This window comes from Maylandia zebra, linkage group LG1, assembly GCF_041146795.1.
Source record: "Maylandia zebra isolate NMK-2024a linkage group LG1, Mzebra_GT3a, whole genome shotgun sequence".
NCBI classification, from domain to species: Eukaryota; Metazoa; Chordata; class Actinopteri; order Cichliformes; family Cichlidae; genus Maylandia; species Maylandia zebra.
Window position 1 is genome coordinate 9,938,519 of NC_135167.1, and position 20,721 is coordinate 9,959,239.

At 40.8% G+C, this 20,721-nt stretch overlaps 1 protein-coding gene across 2 annotated transcripts in view; it reads left to right on the forward strand.

The window, feature by feature from the left end:
* fto (FTO alpha-ketoglutarate dependent dioxygenase) overlaps positions 1-20,721 on the forward strand; it is a 114,194-nt gene that overhangs the window by 19,880 nt on the left and 73,593 nt on the right. For both annotated transcript variants that reach the window (XM_076876864.1, XM_004539676.5), the window contains exons 2-7: positions 670-747; positions 950-1,985; positions 4,501-4,626; positions 8,206-8,285; positions 9,992-10,135; positions 16,250-16,369. In XM_076876864.1, coding sequence (XP_076732979.1) covers positions 670-747; positions 950-1,985; positions 4,501-4,626; positions 8,206-8,285; positions 9,992-10,135; positions 16,250-16,369 — 1,584 coding nt within the window. The remainder of the gene's footprint in view (positions 1-669; positions 748-949; positions 1,986-4,500; positions 4,627-8,205; positions 8,286-9,991; positions 10,136-16,249; positions 16,370-20,721) is intronic.

Here is a 20,721-nt window from a genome sequence, read left to right on the forward strand (position 1 = left end):
AGGTACACATACCTTCAAACAAGCGCATATGGAAGCAGAAGAAGAGGCAGGTTGGGGAGACTGTTGTGAAATTTATTTGGGTATATATTTTTTATACTAGTTGCCATTGGATTTACAGGTCAGAATGGAATGTGGCCCAATGAAAGGTACTTTGATCCATCCTCCGAGCTGACTGTTTTATTGGAGGAGCTCTGCATGGCGCAGGACATCTTTTATAAGGTTGTGAGGAACCCACCGGCAGCCTTCGCAAAATCATAAAAATGTGAGAAGTCAATGAAAATAACCGGTGACCGGTCATACCTCGGCCAGTTTTGAAAGGATCATTTGTTCAAATGCATTAATTAAAATGGGCTGCATAGCTTGTGGTTCGGTTTGAAGTGATCATGATTAGATTTTGGTTTCCTATTACCTTATACTGTATATCTAAATGATGGATTTATTAGATTTACTGATTTATAGTTTTTAGTTTTATGTGTTTATCGCTTATTTTATTTGTGTAAACCTTTGTCCTCAAACGACGTGCAGACTGTCTCAGAAAAGCTGCATGCTGAGTATATTTGAAGGTTCAGGCTGCTTAGACATTAAATATAAAAATGACAGCAAAACAAAATGAGGCAACCATACTTGCAGCTACTTATCAGTCTGTTTTACTGTGTTGTCTTTTTACAGAGGCGGAGGCTACTGCAGGAGTTGGGAGACCAGAAGATCCCCTTTCTGGCACCCTCAGATCGAGGTTTTCAGCAGCTGGTAAGACCTACTTCTAGATACTGTTAATGATATTTAGACCTTAACTTTAACAGGACTGCAAAAACATGTCTTCTAACTGCTGCTCTCAAAGTTATTTTTTTTCCTCAGACAAACATGCTTGAAATATAATTCTATTTTTATGTCGTATGTTTCTGCATGTCATGGTCAGCATGTTATGACAACACTGAATTGTGTTTCCTAGTGGGACACCAGTTACTCTGGTCTCGTGCTAAGGAAATCATGCTCACTGCCTGCTGAGCTCCATAGCCGGGTGCAGGCAGCTCTGCTCACCCTCAGAAGGAAGGGATGCCTCCTGAAGGATCTGGTTCGTGTTCGTGACCGAGATGTGTTCACCGCTGTGTCACGTGCCCTGCTGGGCGAACCGGGCCATACATATCGCTATCTGGACACACGGCTCTTTGCCATCCCCTGGCACAGTGAGGACATAGATGTCAAAGGACAAAACTGTTGTGACCCAGATCTGAGAGCTGCCTGCAAGGCATTGTGGGAACTTAACACCTTTTTCTGCACTGATGTGTCTCAGCTGAAAGAAGGAGACAGGCTAACACAATGGGCGAAGGGAGAGGCAGAAGCCAAACAAGGTGAAGAGGGGGACACAGAGTCTAAACACAGTGAAGACTCTAAAAATAGTGAAGGAGGGGACTCGGAGTCCAGGCAGAGTGAGGAGGGGGACACAGAATCCAAGCACAGCGAAGAGTGGGACATTGAGTCAAAACACAGTGAGGAAGGCTGCTCTGGGTCTAAACAGGAAGGGGAGTGGGAGACTGAGTTCAAACACAGCATCGAGGAGGGAGAGTCTTCCCAAGTAAAGCCAGGTGAAACCAGTTTTGCAGCAGCTTCAGAGCATGCTGAAGGAAAATGTCCTGACTGGGGAGTGAAGGCCAGTGGTGGCACAGAGACTGAACCTGTGGGACTAAAGGCCCAGGAGAAACCTGTGGCCGAACTAAAGCACAGCCTATCAGATTACCACATTCAGGACAGAGAGGAGCACGGGAGTGGCCAGGGCTGTTCTCAACCTAGTCCTCCACAGGTATGCAGCGGTCCAGTAAAGTTCAATGTCACCTTACTCAATTATATGGACCCAGCCGCAATGAGCCAACTCAAAGAGGAGCCGTACTATGGCATGGGGAAAATGGCAGTAGGGTGGCACCACGATGAGAACCTGATCACTCATTCGCCAGTGGCTGTTTACAGCTATAGCTGTCATGATGACAAAGGTAAGGATCAAAGTTAAAATGGTATTTGTCATAACTGTGCTCAGTGGCTTGAACTGCAGTTCAGATTTATAAAATTAACACTTCAGAGGCTTTTACTTAATACTTCAAAACTCTTATCCAAAGTTATCACGATAATCTTTCACATTTTTGGCTTAAAATTAAGATTCCTTTTTCTCTTTCACTTCAATATCCATCTCATTACTTTATCTCAGTTGCTTTATGGTGGATCAGATGCAGCTAACCTTGTGTGTTATGGCCCTACAGCAGCACTGTAGCAGCTGTAGACATGGCCTCTGGTGAAGCAACCATCAGATCCATCTATGCGATAGTGTCAGAGCATTATCAAATGTCATCACCAGTTCACTGCTGACAGCCTTATCACCGACAGTGCGTCGGGAGATCACAGACGTTTGGATCCGAGCTCTTAAACGCATGCTCAATAGCTTAGTCAAACAAACAAGGCTTATCACATGTGCTGCATCTCATCTAAATCATTTCCTCAAGAAATGATCGATGTGCAATTATCTGATATGGAATAATGAGCCCTGCTTTGATAAGTGATAAGTGTTTCCTAGACTGTACTGTATGAATACGATGTCTCCTAATTATGGAATGCAAACCCTTTCAAGAGCTGATAGCGTTTGCTGGTGGAGTTGAAGGCAAATCTCATTGAAAAAAGAACTTTGCTTTCTAGTGTATGAATAAAAAAACAAACAAAAAAACCCCATGGAAGGCAATAGTGAGTATTACTCCATATTTTATGTTTTTATAAGTACTTGTTTTTAGTTTTAAAATAGTTTTTTGTACATTATACAGTAAAATGCAAAATCCTTATTTTTTATCATATGGATCCCATTAATGACTGATGTCTTTATTCATCTCACTTTTTAGAAACCCAACAAACCAGAAGAGTGCTTTTTAGCATAAATTATAAGTAGTGCAGTCAGTCATTAGATCACTACTTGCACTCTCTAAATAGTGGAATGAGAGCAAACTGTGTTTTCCTGTTGCAGATGGAGTTAAAGGTACAGCTGTAGTCCAGCAAAAAAAAAAAAACGTACTGTTGAAGGTGGGAGCTTTGCAGTTTTAAGAGCCTTTGTCTCTGTCTTAAAACTGTAATTTTAAAGTATCACGCAGGTGCACTGCTAACTTCTCCCACCACACAGCTGGGCTTTCTTCATTGTTGTTTCTTAACCAGAAACACATGCTCAAGAGGTTGGTTTTAATGATATTTTTTTGGGCCATTTCAATTTTGACCTTGCGAACACAAGCTTGAAACACTGTGGCGCAACACCTTTCTGTGCTTGGCAGCTGTCTTTCTAGTTTCAAGTGACCCCCACATCTCCAGACTTAGAACTGAAAGGCTGATCATAGCTCTACAGATGTATTTTTAAGTGGATGGCTCTGAGAACTCCCAGAACCGGTGGATTAAAAAGGTACCTATTCCAGAGAAGACAGAAACGCGGCACATTAGGCAGCTTAGATGTACAGATATAAAACATTTTGCATGACGCATTCATTTGAGATGTCTTTTTCTCACTTCAATTGCCTTTTTTTTTTTTGCTTGGACTAAAGAAATGTAGAGTTGGTCTTTTTATACCTGCACAGATCCAAAGGAATCTGCTACAATTGAGTGTTTTCCGGCACAGTGGATGATCTTCCACCATTCCTAAGGCCTTGGGGAGAGCTGTCATTAGCTGGCTCTCAGAGCACAATGGCTGGAAATTAAGTTACTATTTATCCGTGCTGAGCAAAGGAAAAGGCAGCTGTGGGGCAGAGAGGCCCAGAAAGAGTTTAGTATTGATTTTGCTGAAGGGTGTTGGCCAGCCAAGCCAAATCTTGTTTTCTTAGTATGCCATGTAAGAGTGGAAGGAGAGAGAGGGACAGGGGAGGCGCTTGCAGCAAATAGGTTCAGAAACAGGAATATCATAGGATACATACTGTCCAATAACACACTCACACACTCACTAAACAACATCAGGGGCTTTTATCCAACTATTTCCTCTTGCACAGCATAATGATAGCATAAAGATCCTGTGCTAACAGCCAATATGACCACAGCAACACGTATCATCTTTGCTTGGCTGCTAAGTGATTCTTACTTTCTGTAGACAAAGGCTTACATCTTACATCCATTGTTTGGGTGGTATTGATTTAATCATTGCACTCTTTTTTTTTAATGTGTTAAGCCTTTCTTTAATTTAATTTCATTTAATTTTATTTTCTGGCTACATCATTGGTGATAGATGGCCACTGCTGTAGTATGCTATAGCAGTTTTTCACTGCATTACCCAGATATACAGGCAAAGATGTGACAAAAGTGTTATGTATTTTTTAAACAGCTTCATAACAAACATGTAATTCCATAAATATTTAAGAGATTTAAATTTAAGGATGCTGCAGTTTTACGATCACTTAAGTCACACTGGGTTAAACTGTCAACCCAAAGCCCCAAATGTGAATATAAATGCAAAATGCAAATGTTACAGTGTGCTGGGCTCTGTTTGACTGACAGGTGAGAGCAGTGAGGGAAGCAGCAGTGATAAGGCCTGCTGGAGGATTGGGCTCAAGGTAGCCTGGGACATCCACACACCTGGCCTGATGCTGCCGCTGGAGTCTGGAGACTGCTATTACATGAGAGGTACAGACGTTTGTACATAAACGCACTCGGAGCTACACACATGCACATGTAAACATGTTGCTCGCACAGCTTAACCGCATTCGCCACTATGTCTGACTTTGGAGGGAGGAACACTTTCATTACCCCATGTTTTAGTGTTACTTGTCCCCAATGACCCATGCCAGCAGGATGCACTTCACTCTCACTTTCATGCTCAGTCCTTTTCTTCTAATTCTCTCTGCAGGAAAAACAGAGCTGAGACATGCGTGTTCATGCGTGTGTATGTGCAGAGAGGTTACTTGGCTTGAAAAGTGAGCTTTAAGGTTCCATGAAATTGTGTGCATTAGAGAGGTTAAGAAACCCAAATGTTATTTTTTGAAGTCCTGTGACCCATTCCTGACTATGTCTCTATGGGGAGAACAGACAGCAAGCCACAGGGGTGTAAATCATAGCTTAATGCTTTTGGCTGCAGCAGACACCTCCACCCTCCTCTTTTTGGTCCCACGGGTCTTTCCAAGCTTTCTCATATTTTCTGAGCGCAAGGACATTTATCCACATCACAACAGAGCTTGTGTTCAGCTGGACAAGAAGTTAGCGGCCCTTATAAAATGGCGGATTTATTATTTTATAGAGGCACTTTGCTTTCTTAAGTATATAAAGGTACAGTTTTAAGGTGGTCCTTATTTCATCTGCATGATGTATTACCGTACTTTGTGTATTTTAAATAAGTGACTAATTCATGTAGTTTGGAACTAAGAGTAGAGAAAATAAATATTTTAACTGATATACATCAGAACATACTTGACTACAACACTATGCTCAACATTTACATCAAATAAATACAGGTATTTAGACACTGTTATTCACTCTTTTCTATATTTTTTTTTAATACTTCACCAAATGTCTGGAGAGACTTTCTTTTTTAATTGAAAGATTACCATCTCTTTACACCCGCAGAACAAGGTGGTATAAATAACTTACTTATGTACTGCAGATATGTCACAAATCAGATTTACAACTAATTACAAACGAAGTAAAGCAGCTCTTACTTTTATGTTTTGGTTTTTGTTTTTTTTTTAAAAACAGCGTGCTTTGATAATAATATTGTTGTTCGTAAGCCTTTAGGCCTCCAATTTCACAATTCTATAGTGGGGGTAAAAAAGGAAAAAGAAAAAGCACTGTAAAATATTTTCTCCAAACTGGTCAAGGCAGATGGCATTCCTCCCTGAGTCTGAGTTTGCTTCCTATTAAAAGCGAGTTTTTTTTCTTCTCACTTTCACAAATACTTGCTCTAAGGGCAATGACAACTGTTGTGGATTGCTTTTATATAAATAAAATAAAAATCTAGTTTTTACTCTATCTGCCCCTTCACATCTTTATAAAACAACTGTTTCTAAAACAGGTGTTTTATAAACTAGTTATTCATAGTGTCAGTGGTAAAGTGTAGTAACTGTTTGCCACTACCTTGATAATAGCAAGGTGTTTTCTATAGCTGCACGCACATGTGTACCACATGTGTCTGATTTTCCAGTTTAAAGTTCAATCAGATTACCTGTCTACTGTATCAATGTAATTTTAGAACATCGTCAGTCTTTTCAAATGGACCACTAAAAAGTAAGCAATAGGAAGGTTTTAATGAATTCCTGACATTGACTCTTTGAAGATGCTATGTTTTCATCTGAGAGCAACGATGTCTGTACCTAATATTCAGTCTGACAGGGCTTGAAGCCGACCTCTTTTAGCTGGATAAGATTTACAATAGAACAGTCAGTTTCAGGCCAGCTATTATAATAGAGTGATGGGCTGTTGTGCAGACCATTCTAATGGGACTTGACTGTCGCGGATCAGTGGGGATTTATGCTCCACTTGGTGAGTACGCCCTTGAGAGGCCAACTGCTGCACGACGATAGCAGCTCACAGAGTCCTCGGCAGTCTGTGGCTTTGTCGGCCTACCTGATTTAAATGCTTGGCACAATGCACAAACACAGCCATATGGAGAAAAAAACCCAAACAAACTTAAAATTATTTCGTTCTTCAATAGAAAAGATTTGTTTTATATACAGTACACAATTTTGTGTCCTAAAATACTCAGAAGTTTTCCTGCACAACATTATTTTTACATACTAAAATCCTAAAACTAAACCAATCGCGAGACAAACAAGTCTTGTAAGACATGCAACACACACACAAACTCTATATTTTGTCACTGAATCTTAAGTTTTTCATGATTTTTTTTTTTTTTTTTTTTTTTGGGTGGCAACCGACACGTACGAATAAAAAACTGGATGTTTCACCTCACCATGTCAAGCCCACTCGTGTACACACAGGCAGAGTGGCCAGTGTTAAACCAAGTGTTAAGATATATTGTACCAGTGTTTTGGTGACATACACCGTATGATAAGTAGTTTTGTGGTATTAAAAGAAAACTACAATGGTGTATAACCACAGACACCGTAATGTATTTTCAGCACCATTTGTCGGCGGCTGGCCCCTTTGAACTGCTAATGTCTGAGCTGCTGGAGGCAAATTGAATCACCATCATTTCCACCCAAATGGAATTTCAGTGGTTAAAAAAGAACAATGCAAGTCTTGACACCGGGCCTGTTCAATAATCTGATTTCCAGCTCCCAATGCACAGGGGGACTGGAGAAAAGACTTGACCCAATATATTTAAAAGCCTGCTTCCTGGAAAAGGAGGACAAGTGGCAGCAGGCACAGGGGTTGAAAGAAAGATAAATATTTATTACAGTTATTGAGTTTGCCTCTACTCCCTCCTGATCCCACTGACGCATCAGACGCGCCAAGAAAAGAGCAGATTGATGGAGATAATTTGTTATTGGATATAAACAGTTTTAAAGACGCAGAGTAATTCTGCCCAGAGACCTAATCCTTCACAATCTCATCAGGGTGAAGAAAACACCGGCAAGTTGTTTTGTTTGTCACCATCTTTTTTTTTTCTCCCACCAAACAATAATATCTTCCTCCCAAAGCATTTGGCTGTTTGACTTTCAAATCACAGGCATTAGCCGGTGTACTCTTGCTCAAGGCGGGTGTAAATATGCACATGTGCTGTGAATGACAGCTCTGTCATGGCTAAATTAATTATTGTTATGAGGCAAATAATGGCAGAGCTGAGAAACATCTATACACACAAAGAAACACATGGAGGGATACACAAGAAACAGCAGTAAGGCCTCTTTGTAAAGCTTGTGTGATATTGGACAAATGTTTGTTGGTATGGCTCTTCCATCTTGACAGATTGAGCTCGATCTGGTTTTGTTTGGTAATTAAAATTATACTACAATGCTGCTCACTCTATTTGATTCGTCGGTACTGGACCAAGCGCAATCTGTCTGAGAGTATAAGATGATGTAGTTGTCATGTTTCTTCACTCTCCTTCTTTCCTGTGTTTTCTGTCATAATCTTTTCCTTTTATGCTCCTTTCTACTCTTTATTTTAATTATTAAAAAACACAACATCAGTATGGGATGAACATTCAGTTCTGGTGTGAGCTCTTGTTTACTCTTCGCTGCTCTTTTGATAACTCTCATTGGTAATGTCGTTGTGTTTTGATAGTTTTCTCTTAACTGTATTTACCAGATGACCTGAACAGTACCCACCAGCACTGTGTCCTAGCTGGAGACACTGCACGCTTCAGCTCCACACACAGAGTGGCTGAGGTGAGAAGTCAGACAACAGATTAAACTCTGTTCTGAATCGCTTCGTAAAATGCTGTATGGTCTACCGACAGCCTCCTTTGGAATTAATAAGGAATGCTGCTATGCTGTTTTATTGAAAGACTCTGTAAAAAGTTAATAAGTAAATAATATTCAACATTGTATGCTGAAGAACTTTGTTGTCCTCTTACGACCCTTTTACTGAGAAATAAAACAGAAAAACGAACGGTCTTTCCCTGCAGGGTTTGGCGATGTAAGTAAAGCCACTGCAGTATATCCAAATATACTACAAAATGTTTTAAAAAAAATCATCAGACTGCTAAGGAAAAATGTGCCTTCCCTGGTTGGTTAGTGAGTGGTTGCTAGTAGTTACTAGTTGAAATTGGTCTCAAAGATGCGATGCTGCACCAAAAACCTTTATGCAATTCTTTGTTGTTTGCTGCAGTCCTGATTGGGGTGGAAACTTGGAAAAGTAGAAGGCAAAACAGAAAACACAGATTGTTTACTGCAATTAAAACATTTCAAGTAGATCAAATTTACTTTGAAAGCAAATGGTCTTCGGTACAACACTGTCTTTGAAACAGCCAGCAACCTTCTGTTACAGCCACAGTAGTGAAAACGGTGAATGTGGCGTGATAGGAATTATAGTTACAGTATTCAGTGAACTTGCAGGTTTTTTTGCCATTTAAGTGTTTGCTTCAAAGACAGGGACCAGGTCTGTGATCGCTTGCAATAAGTTACCATCTTCCAGGCAACTTTTGTGTGTCATGACTGATAAATTGGCAATACTCCGTCTGCTATCAGTCTGTCATCACTTTGCGAGTGAATGGGTTCACGTTACATGCAATCTGTTTGTGATAGCAAGGCGATTAACTGTGATTAAAACTGTGGCAAAAATAACAAATCTCTTACTGTCTGTTTCAAATCTGTCTACATGTGCAGAAATTAACATTAAAGAGAAATTCACAAGAACTACTTACAGTCCAGCCAAAGCCTTTTTAAACAGAAATTCTTCTGCAAATAGTGATGCAGTCGTGCAGGATGAGGTGGTGAACATACATAAAATAATGTTAATTTCCTCTGATTCCAAAGAGATGTTAGGCTAGTATGTTAGCATGTTAAACCACCTGCCTGACATTGTGTAGGTCCTACTCGTGCTGTCAAAGCACCTATTGCCCATTAGAGAACCAACATCTAGGGAACAGGTTTTCCTTGGCCCAGGATGCCCATAGGATATCCTTTGGGTTTTATAGGTTGGGGTCATGGAATGTGCATGTTCCAGCGAAGCCCATGGACTTACTTGTATTAGGATGTGATCAGTTTTTAGGTCATACGAATGCCTTGGGTTCTTACTGATGTTTCTCAAGTTGTTGAGCAATCCAGCTAGGGCAAATTGTCAAGCTGGGGGAGGCTGCATGCCATTAGAAAATGCCCTTGGCATTGGGATGTGTACTTGTTCTGCAACTCTCTGTAGGTGCTTCATTTAGAAGCAGTGTCCTTATGAATTTTCCCAACAGAACAGAACATTGCAAATAGTTTACCTGTTCTGTCTGTGGTTTTAATATTAGCAAGTAGACAGCTTATTAGTTGGGTAGTTTGACCAGTATATGCATATTTTCTAGGCATGCACCTAGGTTAAATGTATTAAATTTCTCACAAGCACTGCAGTTACGCTCTGTTTGTAACACAGTCTGTGTTGTTCCGATCAGTGTTCCAGTGGAACCCTGACCTACATCCAGTCACGTTGCCAGGAGGCCCTGTCCAACCTGCACACTGACCCCGACACAGGATCCCATAGGCTTGTGGCTCTGCTGCCGGCAACGCTACAGGACTGTGAGGAGATTCACAATGAGGTGGGGAGACGGTGGTGTGTGTTCACATGAATGTGCATATGTATGTACACGTGTGTCTGTGATATGTGTGTTATGCACATTGGACCATTCTTTGATTTTATTTGCGTTTTTTACATGTAGTTTTACTAGCATTTTTAAGCTAGCGTAGATGAGCTGTATGCACCACATCTGAATCAGTTTTATAAATCTGACTTCACTTTTAGGGCCTTCTGAGACTACTTAATGTGAATATGTGCCAAGAGTTTAGACAATAGGATTCCAGTCTTAAGTTTTAAAGACTATTCCTTTACTTTTTTTTAAGAGTTCATGGCCCTCCTAGCACAATCTGAATTGTTCCATCTGGTCACAAAAAACAATTAAGAACCATCTGCAAATATGACAGGATTTTTCAAGACAGTATCACAGAAAGTATTGTGGAAATACAATGAAACCATTATCCATGATTAATAACAGTTTGCTTATTTATTTATTTTGCTTTTGCATTGTATAGACTTGTGCACCTGTGGATAGAGTCTGGTGAACATACATTTAATGAAGCCCTTTGACCTTGTGTTCTTTGATGGGACAATCACCCTACGTAACTTTACGGTATCAGTGTGTTATATCTTTCCATGTCAGTCTCCCAATGAGCCAAATGATGTCAAAAACATGACAACAAAAACGACAAAACACATTCCAACAAAAACTCTTAAAATCTGAAATGAAAAGCAAATATGACAAAGAGGAAAATCGTGTGCTTTAAACCTTTTTTAAACATTTTAATCCTGGTGGATTCTGGTTGATTCTATTTTATCTGCATTATGAGACTTGTGTACCATACTGGAAGTAATCTGATAGCAGGTTAAACATCTGTACATGGCAGGATGGACGCTTGCCAGCTTACCAACTTCTACGTACCTTGTTGTCTCTGCTCAGGGAAATGGTTGCAATATGAAATCCAGGTTGTTTTCATTTGTCCTGGCCTGTGATGGATTGTACAGCAATAGCCTCTCCATATGTTTTTCTAAAAGATGGAGTCAGGCCCCTCTCCACTCCTTAACCCCTTTTTATACAGAACAATGAGTGATGCTGGCTTGGGATATGGAGGGATAGAGGGAGGTCAAAAAAGAGGAACACGAGTGGCTGTGCTGCAGAGCCACCAGCATACTGTGTTCACTTGCTGCGGGCCAGCAGTTAATATATCACTTCACCTCTCCCTCTTTTACACCCTTTGGCCCAAAGTTCACATCCAAGCTGACACTAGCACCCAGACCCCTTAGCAGGATACCATGACAGATGAGTCTGACGTAAGGTTGTTTAAAGGTTGTAGACAATATTAATTATTCAGCAGAGCCAAACAATAGCGCTGTCTGGTTTGGGAGAACTGCTGTGCTAGTTGAGTTAGCAACTGCTAGTTTCTTGCTTGTGGCACAGGATTACTAAACATTGGTTTATTCAGGAAAACAGTGCACAATTTATAAAAGAGCAGGTGTGTGTGTGAGTATTTAAGTAAGGAGGGGTACTCTCGGGGGCTCAAGCCTACCCTACCTGGCATTCTCAATGATCGATGTGGCCATTTGTTTGGAGTTGCCCACGAGAGCAGAACACCCACTTAAATGATGTATTGTTGGTGGAGTTATTTATGATCGCGGCCCAGTTTGGCTCTTGGTGGGTGCATATTGCGCAGGTCGTGTTTGACATGGGCGACTGAGGAGTGAACAAGCCTGAGACACGCAGGCAGCCTGACCTGAGCTGTGCCTTATGGGCCTTTCCTTAAAAAGTGCTAAACAGCAAGCTAGCACTGGCTGACATTCCAGGGATATTGTGCAATGTGGTGCAAGGAGGTGGAGGTTGACATTTGTCACAGGGTGTGGGCCCGGTTTGACGAAGATGAAGTAGAGCATCTGCCATCGCTGTCAGCATTTGGGGGTCAGTCGGGATAGCTAATTGAAGTAAAAATTGAATGGAGACAGAGATGGAAATAAAGAAAAATTTCCCACCTGTGTGTTTGGTCCCTCTCACTGTCTCCTTTTAATCTCACCTCCTGTTTTAGGTGGCGGAGGTAGGCTAACACAGCATCACCGCACCTTCCCCATGTGCAGGTTTGGCTTTGAAATGCTAATCCCAGACGCAAATGTCTTGTCTCATTTAAAGCCACTGTGTCACTTCCCAGGTGGGTGTGTGACAGAGTGCCCTGAGGGACCCCCTCTAATGATGCTAGTTCCCCCACAGTAAATATTGATGGGGGGTGGGGAGGTTCCCACAAGCTTTGGCAGAAAGTGAACTGTACGGAAGTAGTTGTGTGTGACCTTCTGATATTCTGTTTTCATGGCCAAAATGTCTCCACAGGCTGCTTCAGTGTTGGCTTTGCTTTGAAATGGCTTTCTTAAAAGGGCTTACAATGAGAATGTCAAAGTAATCTTATTAATAAGTACTCAAATTATTTTTTGTAACAGATCAGTTTATTGTGGTTTGTACTTTTTATCTCTGCTGTTATTTTTACTTGCATTACCTTTACTGCTTGTTAACATTGTTTCTAATTATTCATCGTATTGGTTGATTTAATGGGTTATTTAATTTCTCTGTGCTTTGGTTTTATTAAAAAAATACTACATTGATAAAATAAATCTATCCATAAAAGGCAACATTTTTGACCATTTCTGAATTTTGCAATGCCATGATTTAGGCTTTAGATTTTGTTTTATTTTTTGAGTATATCATTTATTCGTTTAAAACCCTGCTTTCAAAATATTTGGGACGGTGTGTAAAATGTCAATTAATAGAATCGTTTGTTAATTTAAGCCCCGTACTTAACTGGAAATTTACAAAGGTTTCAAACTGAATTTCTATGATCAATTGTATTACGATTTACCAGCTTGGACAAATCGTCTCTTTCAGGCCTTCAAGTTGTACAAAAATGCTGCGACCAGACGATTAACACGAACAGATTTTAGGATTCAAAGATGACTATTTCTTTAATCTTTAGTCTGAGAGGAAAGAAGTGACAAACACTATCTTGAAGATAGAATGTTATGAGAAAAAGTCTCTATAATTTATGAGTAGTCATTTTAGAAAACCTGACCATTCCTAAGTTTTTTTTTCTACCTGTAGGGTGAAAGTAAAACATATATAGCAATCTGTGTGTTATAACCTAGATTGTGTGCGACTACTCTGGCAAATGTGTGATGAGTGTAAATTGCGTTCCTAGTTGCTCACCGGTAACCAGGCTTATATGTGAGGAGATCAGGAAAGGTAAACAGAGGACGGCAGAGTGGGATCGATCACACTCTCATCAGTTCTCACCTCAGGGCCCAGCCCAGAAATTGATTGGACCCGCTCAGGGACTACCGTGAAGGTGTGGAAAAAAAAAAGTACCTCATTAAATCGGGGGGGAAAAAAGGGGCTACTTGGCTTTAACTCCAGAGTTGCCATGGTGGGAGGCCGGTCAACTAATGTGCAGCTAATGTGTAGTTGGTGTGTCCATCACCTGGACAGATGACAGCGACTGCCTCAGGGGAGTCACTAACTCCCCTCTCACTCCCCCACGCCATCTCATAGAAAAACTAGGCCTAACAACCACTCTCTCTTTCGCACACACTTTCGATCTGTCTACCTGAATAGGTGGCATTTAGTCATAGTTCCCTACTTGGTAACTCTCAGCTGGGTAGCTAGCCTCCAAATGCCACATAGCCAGCACTCCTCAGTAGCTTTAGATGGCGTGCTTTGTGGCTTCCACTGGCCTGCGCAGCAGGGGACTGGCTGCCATGTCAGCTCAAAGTGGAGACACAGGTTGGTTTCTTCTCACTAAAGGACAGGCAGACAATCAGAGAGATAGAAGGATGGACAGACTGTGTGAAAAGGACGTCCGATATTGGCTCGTGTGGCTTTGTTGTGTGTTTGAGCTGTAGTGATCGAAGGGGAGTGGATTTGGATTGTGTTGAAGGGACCATAAAGGATGACATTTCTTTGAAGGGTGGGTTGTATGGAGTGACTGAGAGGCTGCTGAGCAGTGCCACTGGCTGTGTATTCTCCCTGACATGCCCCAGTCCTTGCATGTCATCCCCACTGTGATCAGAGCCTTTTTCCAGGACAGAATCCTCTCAAGTTGTTTGTGTAAATAATTTTTGCCCTTTGTTTTTGGGCGACTGTATGGAAGATGTCTTGCCTCATTTTGCAGAGCAGTAACCACTAAAAAATGTCACCAATCGCAGGATCTTTTAAGTTCAGTGTTCAAACTTTCCAGTGGCTCTTATTAGAAGAGTTCAGGATATTGGGAACTTAATTTGAGTTCAAAACTATTAGTTTTTTTTGTTGTTGTAAAAACAAACTCAGTTTAGGGAAACATCCTTCAGACACATATAATCCATGTTAATGCTGCTACTGCTAATAAAGTTAGTTTAATGTAAGAGTCATGTGACTCTTGGTCACATGACTCTTACGAAGCTTTGTAATTTAAAGTGTTAGTTGAATCTAAGAGTTTCAAGAGTGAAAAATTAGAACTAAAGATTGAAGATAATCAACGTTCTTTTTTCACGACAGCTGGTAAATCCTTATATAAAGTTACTATAAATGTTGGATTGTGGAAGTTATATGGATTCCAACACTGTGAAGTGTGAAGACAGGACAGGAAAGTTCTTGCTGAATCTATACTTGCTTTTGTCTGTGATACACTTGCAGGTTTAACAATGCAGTGCAAGTATAATTCATACTTCTTGATTCTAATTGCGAATATACTTTGAGACAAAACTTTATGCCATATTTTCTGACAGTCTTTTGCTCAGTTGCAGGCCTGTTCAAACTTTTGTGCTAGAGAGAAAGTTACAGTGGATGTCGCTCAAAATAAAACTCAAACTGAAGATGGGTCTCCGTGACTTTTTAGTCAGTGCAGCGTAGTTATATATATGAACGTAATTTGTCAAAGTTGGATGACAATTTTGGATCACCCAAATTATAGTTTTATTTCATGGGAGCGCTCAGCTGGAATAAATGTGTTTTAAACTGTTTCGATGACTGTTCATAGCTGTAAAAGAGCTCTGCTTGCCTAATGCTCTGTTAGAAGAACAATAAACAAACTACTTTTCAGAAAAGGAACAATGGCTCTCGTCGTGCTATTTTATATGCGTTTCCATTGTATGAAACTACGTTTTGTGTTGTACAGTTGTCTACGTCAACATGAAATGGAGCGTGCATTGTTTTCAGTGGATGATGCTTTGTAGAATGTTTTGGGGGAGGGAAGCTCAGCGTCTCACATTTACGTTGGTGGCAGTTGGGGCAATCTTTGACATTCACATTTACGTTGGCGATTGTATACGCATTAACAAAGACGCTCACGCATTTATGCAGACAGATACTTGCAAGGGCACAAATGCACTGATGCGCATACAGTTCAGGTACGAACACACAAACACGGAAAGACACACTTGGAAATAGAAAGGCTACACCTGGCTACGTGAAGCATCCGTGCGAGGATTAAATCAGCACTTCAAAAGAGCAGGAAACAAAAACACTCCCAGTGGAGGAGAGGGGAGCGGCTTGGCAGTAAAGACTGTCATCTCCAGACGGAGCAGGAGAGGAGGGGATGGAGGGAATGAGGAAAGGAAGGAGAGGGCGGAGTTTTCAGGTGTGCTCAATGGTGGGTGTGTGTGTGTGTGTGTGTGTGTGTGAGCAGACATACAGTAGGCTTGTTTGTGTCTAAATTGTTTTGAGGGTGTGATTGTACTTAAAGACATGACCAATGTTTGTACTATTTGTGGTAGGATGTTTTTTTTATCTACGTGTCAAAAATGAGTGAACGTGCTTTGAAACTATTTCGTGACAAACAGAATGTGCAACAATTCAAAGCTGGAATTAGCAAGTATGATTTCAAGGGAATGTGTCATTTTCTTCCAGTGCAAAATCATGTCCAATTTATTTTCTTACAAGGGACTAAGAATTTATTTTTGTATTTGTAAAAGCATTCATATAATTTCACACTCTGACAGGTAAATGTATCTAAACAGAAAAGTCAGTGTTCTACTGAGAGATGTACTTAGTGAAAAGAACAGGGAAAGGAATGCATATATAATCTATGTAAATATCAGATGAAAGTTGTCTCTCTGAACAACGTTTTTGTTTTACGTGTATTTGTGTGTGAAGGTGGAGTTTGAGTGGCTGCGGCAGTACTGGTTTCAGGGCCAGCGTTATGCTCGGTTCTGCAGCTGGTGGACCAGACCGATGGAGCAGCTGGAGAAGGACTGGAAGCTCATGGAGACCATGGTGAGACTGCTCGGACACACTGCTAGTCACATGACAGCTTTGCTCTCTGGTTTCCCGACTTTTACTGCATTTGGCATCGACTCATTGTCACACAGATTACTTACTAAGACTTTGATGGTTAAATAAAATCTATCTAAATTTAAGTTTGTAGGCTGTTTACCATAAAATCTTTTTGTGCGAGTTTAGCTTTCTAGGTTTTACACATGATATTTCTTTTCTGGGACATAGATGAAAACAGTTAGTAGGTTTAGTTTAAGTATTTTCCTTATATTAAAAATATGTTATAATGTATATTAAAACACTACTACTATTGCTTTATAGGTAATACCCTCAAAATATAGGAATACATAAAAATGAGAGCATTTATCCAAAATATGAAGAGTTTCTTTGCTAGTGTAGTAAGGCTGTCACACAAAATAAGTCTTTCAACTAAATGCTCAACACGCCTCTACTTGTGCTTCTTACACAAACTACACAAGTGATCTGCTGTCCAATAATACCCCTCACCAGAGAGGGTGTGTTTAAAATTACATGGTATATTGTCTATCTTCTTACCACGCCACACTATTTAGGATGTGTCAAGTGTTTAATCGTAGCCTCACAGAATTTTTATGGGAGCGGAACGTGGGTGCGTAGCTATTAGTTAGACACCACTGTAAAGGAATCACTTAGTAATGTCAGACTCATAATTAAGTCACCTTAGTCACAGCTCTGTTCTGTAAATTCTCTGTGTGCCGCAGACATACTCACACTGTAGACACACAGCGCGGAAAGCCACACAGTCATATGCTTGGTCTCGCTTTTGGTATACCCCCACAAGTTCTATGCAGTCCCACTCTCGTAGCTGGATTTCAAAGAGTGCGTGCACATGTATGTATGTGTGTGTGTGTGTGTGTGTGTTTAACACCCAGACACCAGAAGCAGCAGGGGGCACTCTTGTATCACTGTAGCAGCATCGCAGGGAACGAGAGAGCTGTGCTCCTCTTTTCCTCTGTGCTCTCCCTCGCTCTCTGTCTCTTTATGTCTCTCACCCACTCCTGCTGTCTCTGGGAGCTCTCTGTCTCTGTCAGTGTCGAGCGCTGAGCAGTAATCACATCTAATGCTCAGGCGGGGATAAAGACTGGAGCTGGAGGAGAACAGTGCCGCTGCTGCTCAGCTCTAGTCATAGTCTCTCTTTCCTCCTCTCTCTCACACAGTTGAACAGCCTGGCAGAGAGTGGGTGGGGGTGTTAGTAGACAGGGGCTAAACTCATCTAGAGCTTTACCTCCGTGCCCAGATGAAGTGTGTGATTTGGACCTGTGTTTAGAAAAGGGCATCAGTGAAATGTGAGGTCTTTCTCCCTCTCTGTTCCTCTGTCTCCATGTCTCTCTAATGGGCAAGTGAACCATGTCCACTATGCATTTTAGAAAAAAAATATGTGTGACCAAATATGGATTTCCGCCATGTCGTTGGAACTTAATGTCAGATCTTATGCAATTCGGGGGGGAAAAAAAAGTAAACCAGTTGTTTTTAGAAAAATATAAAAAGCTAAATCAACAAAATGCAATAATTAAAATAAGGTAATAATACATGTGTAACAATAAATGCATGGGTATTTTAAATATCACAAATTACATCAACATGAGTTTATTAGAACATTAATTTTACAGATTAAATACTTTGGCACCAAATTGAATTAATCACAGTGTCACATCACACAAAAGCAAGTATGTCTTCTGCAGGAATGCATATTGAACCCGTGCAAAAAATGATACACTAGTGAATGCATAAAGGTAATGATTCACTATCGTGATGAAGGACAACATTATTGCTCTTGCCAGCAATATTTACATACATGCATCGACCTCTGATATGCTGATGAAAAGCACTTTATAGATGTGACTTATAGATTTTCCTTTCGGTGGTTTTGAAAGCTGTGGCTTTTCTGCCGTTAGATTAAAACACATTTCTCTAAATTACTTTGAGTTATTTAAATTATGTGGGTTCCCCTCACATTTCTTTATTGCATATATTTTACACTTTGAAGCTGGCAATTGACAGTATAGTATAATTTAGTGAAATACAAGTGACCTACTGTGTGCAGACGCTGTTTACCATGTATTTACTTAGATTTTTCTCTTGCCTGCAGAGTATATATTAATACAGGATTATTTTTGTCAAATTTGATATTACCATGGGTGTTTTAGAATAGCAAATATATGTCTCTTTAAATAGGGTTTATAAAATGACACTGTATTGTTTTATACACTGTGCTGAGCAATAAAGCAGCGCATTGTTTTATCCTGCTAAAACAGCAATACAAACAGCCAGCCTTCCCCTCTTTATTGTCATATTTAGCACACACTGTCGTGGGATGCGCTGGGCTATGTATGTGTTTGTTAGTCTGTATGAAGAATATTGCAATATGGGGTGACTAGCTCCTGTTTATGGATACTGTCTCTCCCTGGGGCTCCCTCTCTGCTCCTCAGCCTGTTGTCATGCAAATGCTCATCCTTCCATTTGAATGACATTCTGATAAAATACATAAATAAATAAATAAAGACCCGAAACAAAACAAGTCCACTCTTTTTGGTGCCTCATGAATTCACGTGGTTCCTTGATAGAAACAAAGAATCCGCCTCTTCTAGCATGCCTATGTGAATGAACGGCAAAACTATATTATGTATGTATGTTGGAAGGTGTGGCTGTACGTAGGGTAAAAGGTTGTTTCGGCAGCATGGAAGAAGGGCATTAACTCAAAGGTTTTACATTCCCCTGTGATCCAGGGTGCCGAAGTCCGTTTAGACCTGGCTCGCAGCCTTCTGTTCCCCCAGGACTCTGCTATCATGGCTATCATACAATAGTGACATTTCCTTAAACTAGCAACAATGAATAGCTTCCATCTGAGTGACAATAGACAGAGAGTCTTGGCTTTATGCAGAATATTTTAAATACCGGTGTGGTATTTTTTTATCTTTTCTCTTTTCACTGTGGGGGAGAAGCGACAGCGAGCCCACGAGCATATCTTTTTTCCCTGTCCTGTGTGCGTGTGTGTGTGTGTGTTTGCGTGTATGTGTGAGCCATTGATGTTAATGTATGCACTCGGCATGACTTTAATTGATTTAGCAGCTCTGCTTGCACAGTACAGCTTTTTCCCTAATTTGTCACTTTCCTGACTTCTGTGGCTGCTCATCTCACAACTTCAAAAGCCACCGGATGCAAAGAGATTTCAATGCACTCAGTCTTCTCTCTCTCTCTCTCTCTCTCTCTCTCTCTCTCTCTCTCTCTCCCTTTCTTTCTTTCTCTTGTTCTCTCTCGCTCCCGCTACCTTGCTGTATTTCTCTCTTTCTCACACTTTCTCCCTCATTTGACAGAAGAACGAGCCTTGTAGATGGAAATCTTTTCAACACATATCAAGGAAATTAATCTGCTTTCATAATAAACGGGATCCATTCAGTTGAATACATTTGTATACTTCAAGATGTACAAAACAGGAAGTGGTATCGGGGCCATGTCTTCCTCTACACCGTTCACCCAGCCTGTCAGTCCCTGTTTTTCAATGGTTTGGTCACACACATACAGTACGTGCATATATATATATATATATATCTATATCTATATATATATATATATATAGATATATATATACACACACACACACACACACACACACACACACACACACACACACACACTCTCTTTTTTTCCCTCCCTGTGTCACAAAATTTGCTTTCTTTGATTTATAATGGAGGCTGGCTTTTGCATGCATGTGTATGCTTATGAGCCGAGATGCGCTTGGCGACCATTTCTTTTTCTCCCCTCACTGTAATAGCAGTCTTTGGAAACAATCTGGGCAGCCGAGGAGGGCTGCACTGCAATCATACAGAACCTGGCCTGGTCGCCATCAGTAGCTGATTAGGTTATTGAGCAAACGTGCTGAGGAGGGGTTGGAGAATGAGGGATGCGGGAGAGGGGGAGGTAGAAAAAAAAACTGCTGGTAGTGTGTGTGCGTGTGGGGGGAGCAAGAGTGGAGGGGTCAATGTAAATGTTATTGCTGTGTGAGCTCATTTGATCAAAGTCCTGGAAAGGTTAAGCGAATCCAATCTGGTTTTGTATGGCAGAGTGGAGACACAGGCGCTAGGGAAGAAACCCCCAGGACGGAGAATGGATTATCATATTGGCGCTGAAGTAGCAGGGGCCTCCGACGGACAGTTTACTCTGCCCGTAATGCGTTTAGACAGCAATTGGCCTTAATAACCTTTATTGACTTCAGCGGGTCAGTGCCAAGAATCTAATTATCAAAGTGTATCAATTTCATTGGAGTTTAGAGTTGCACCGCTCAAAATAATTATTTTAAGGTCGGCCCGGGGCAA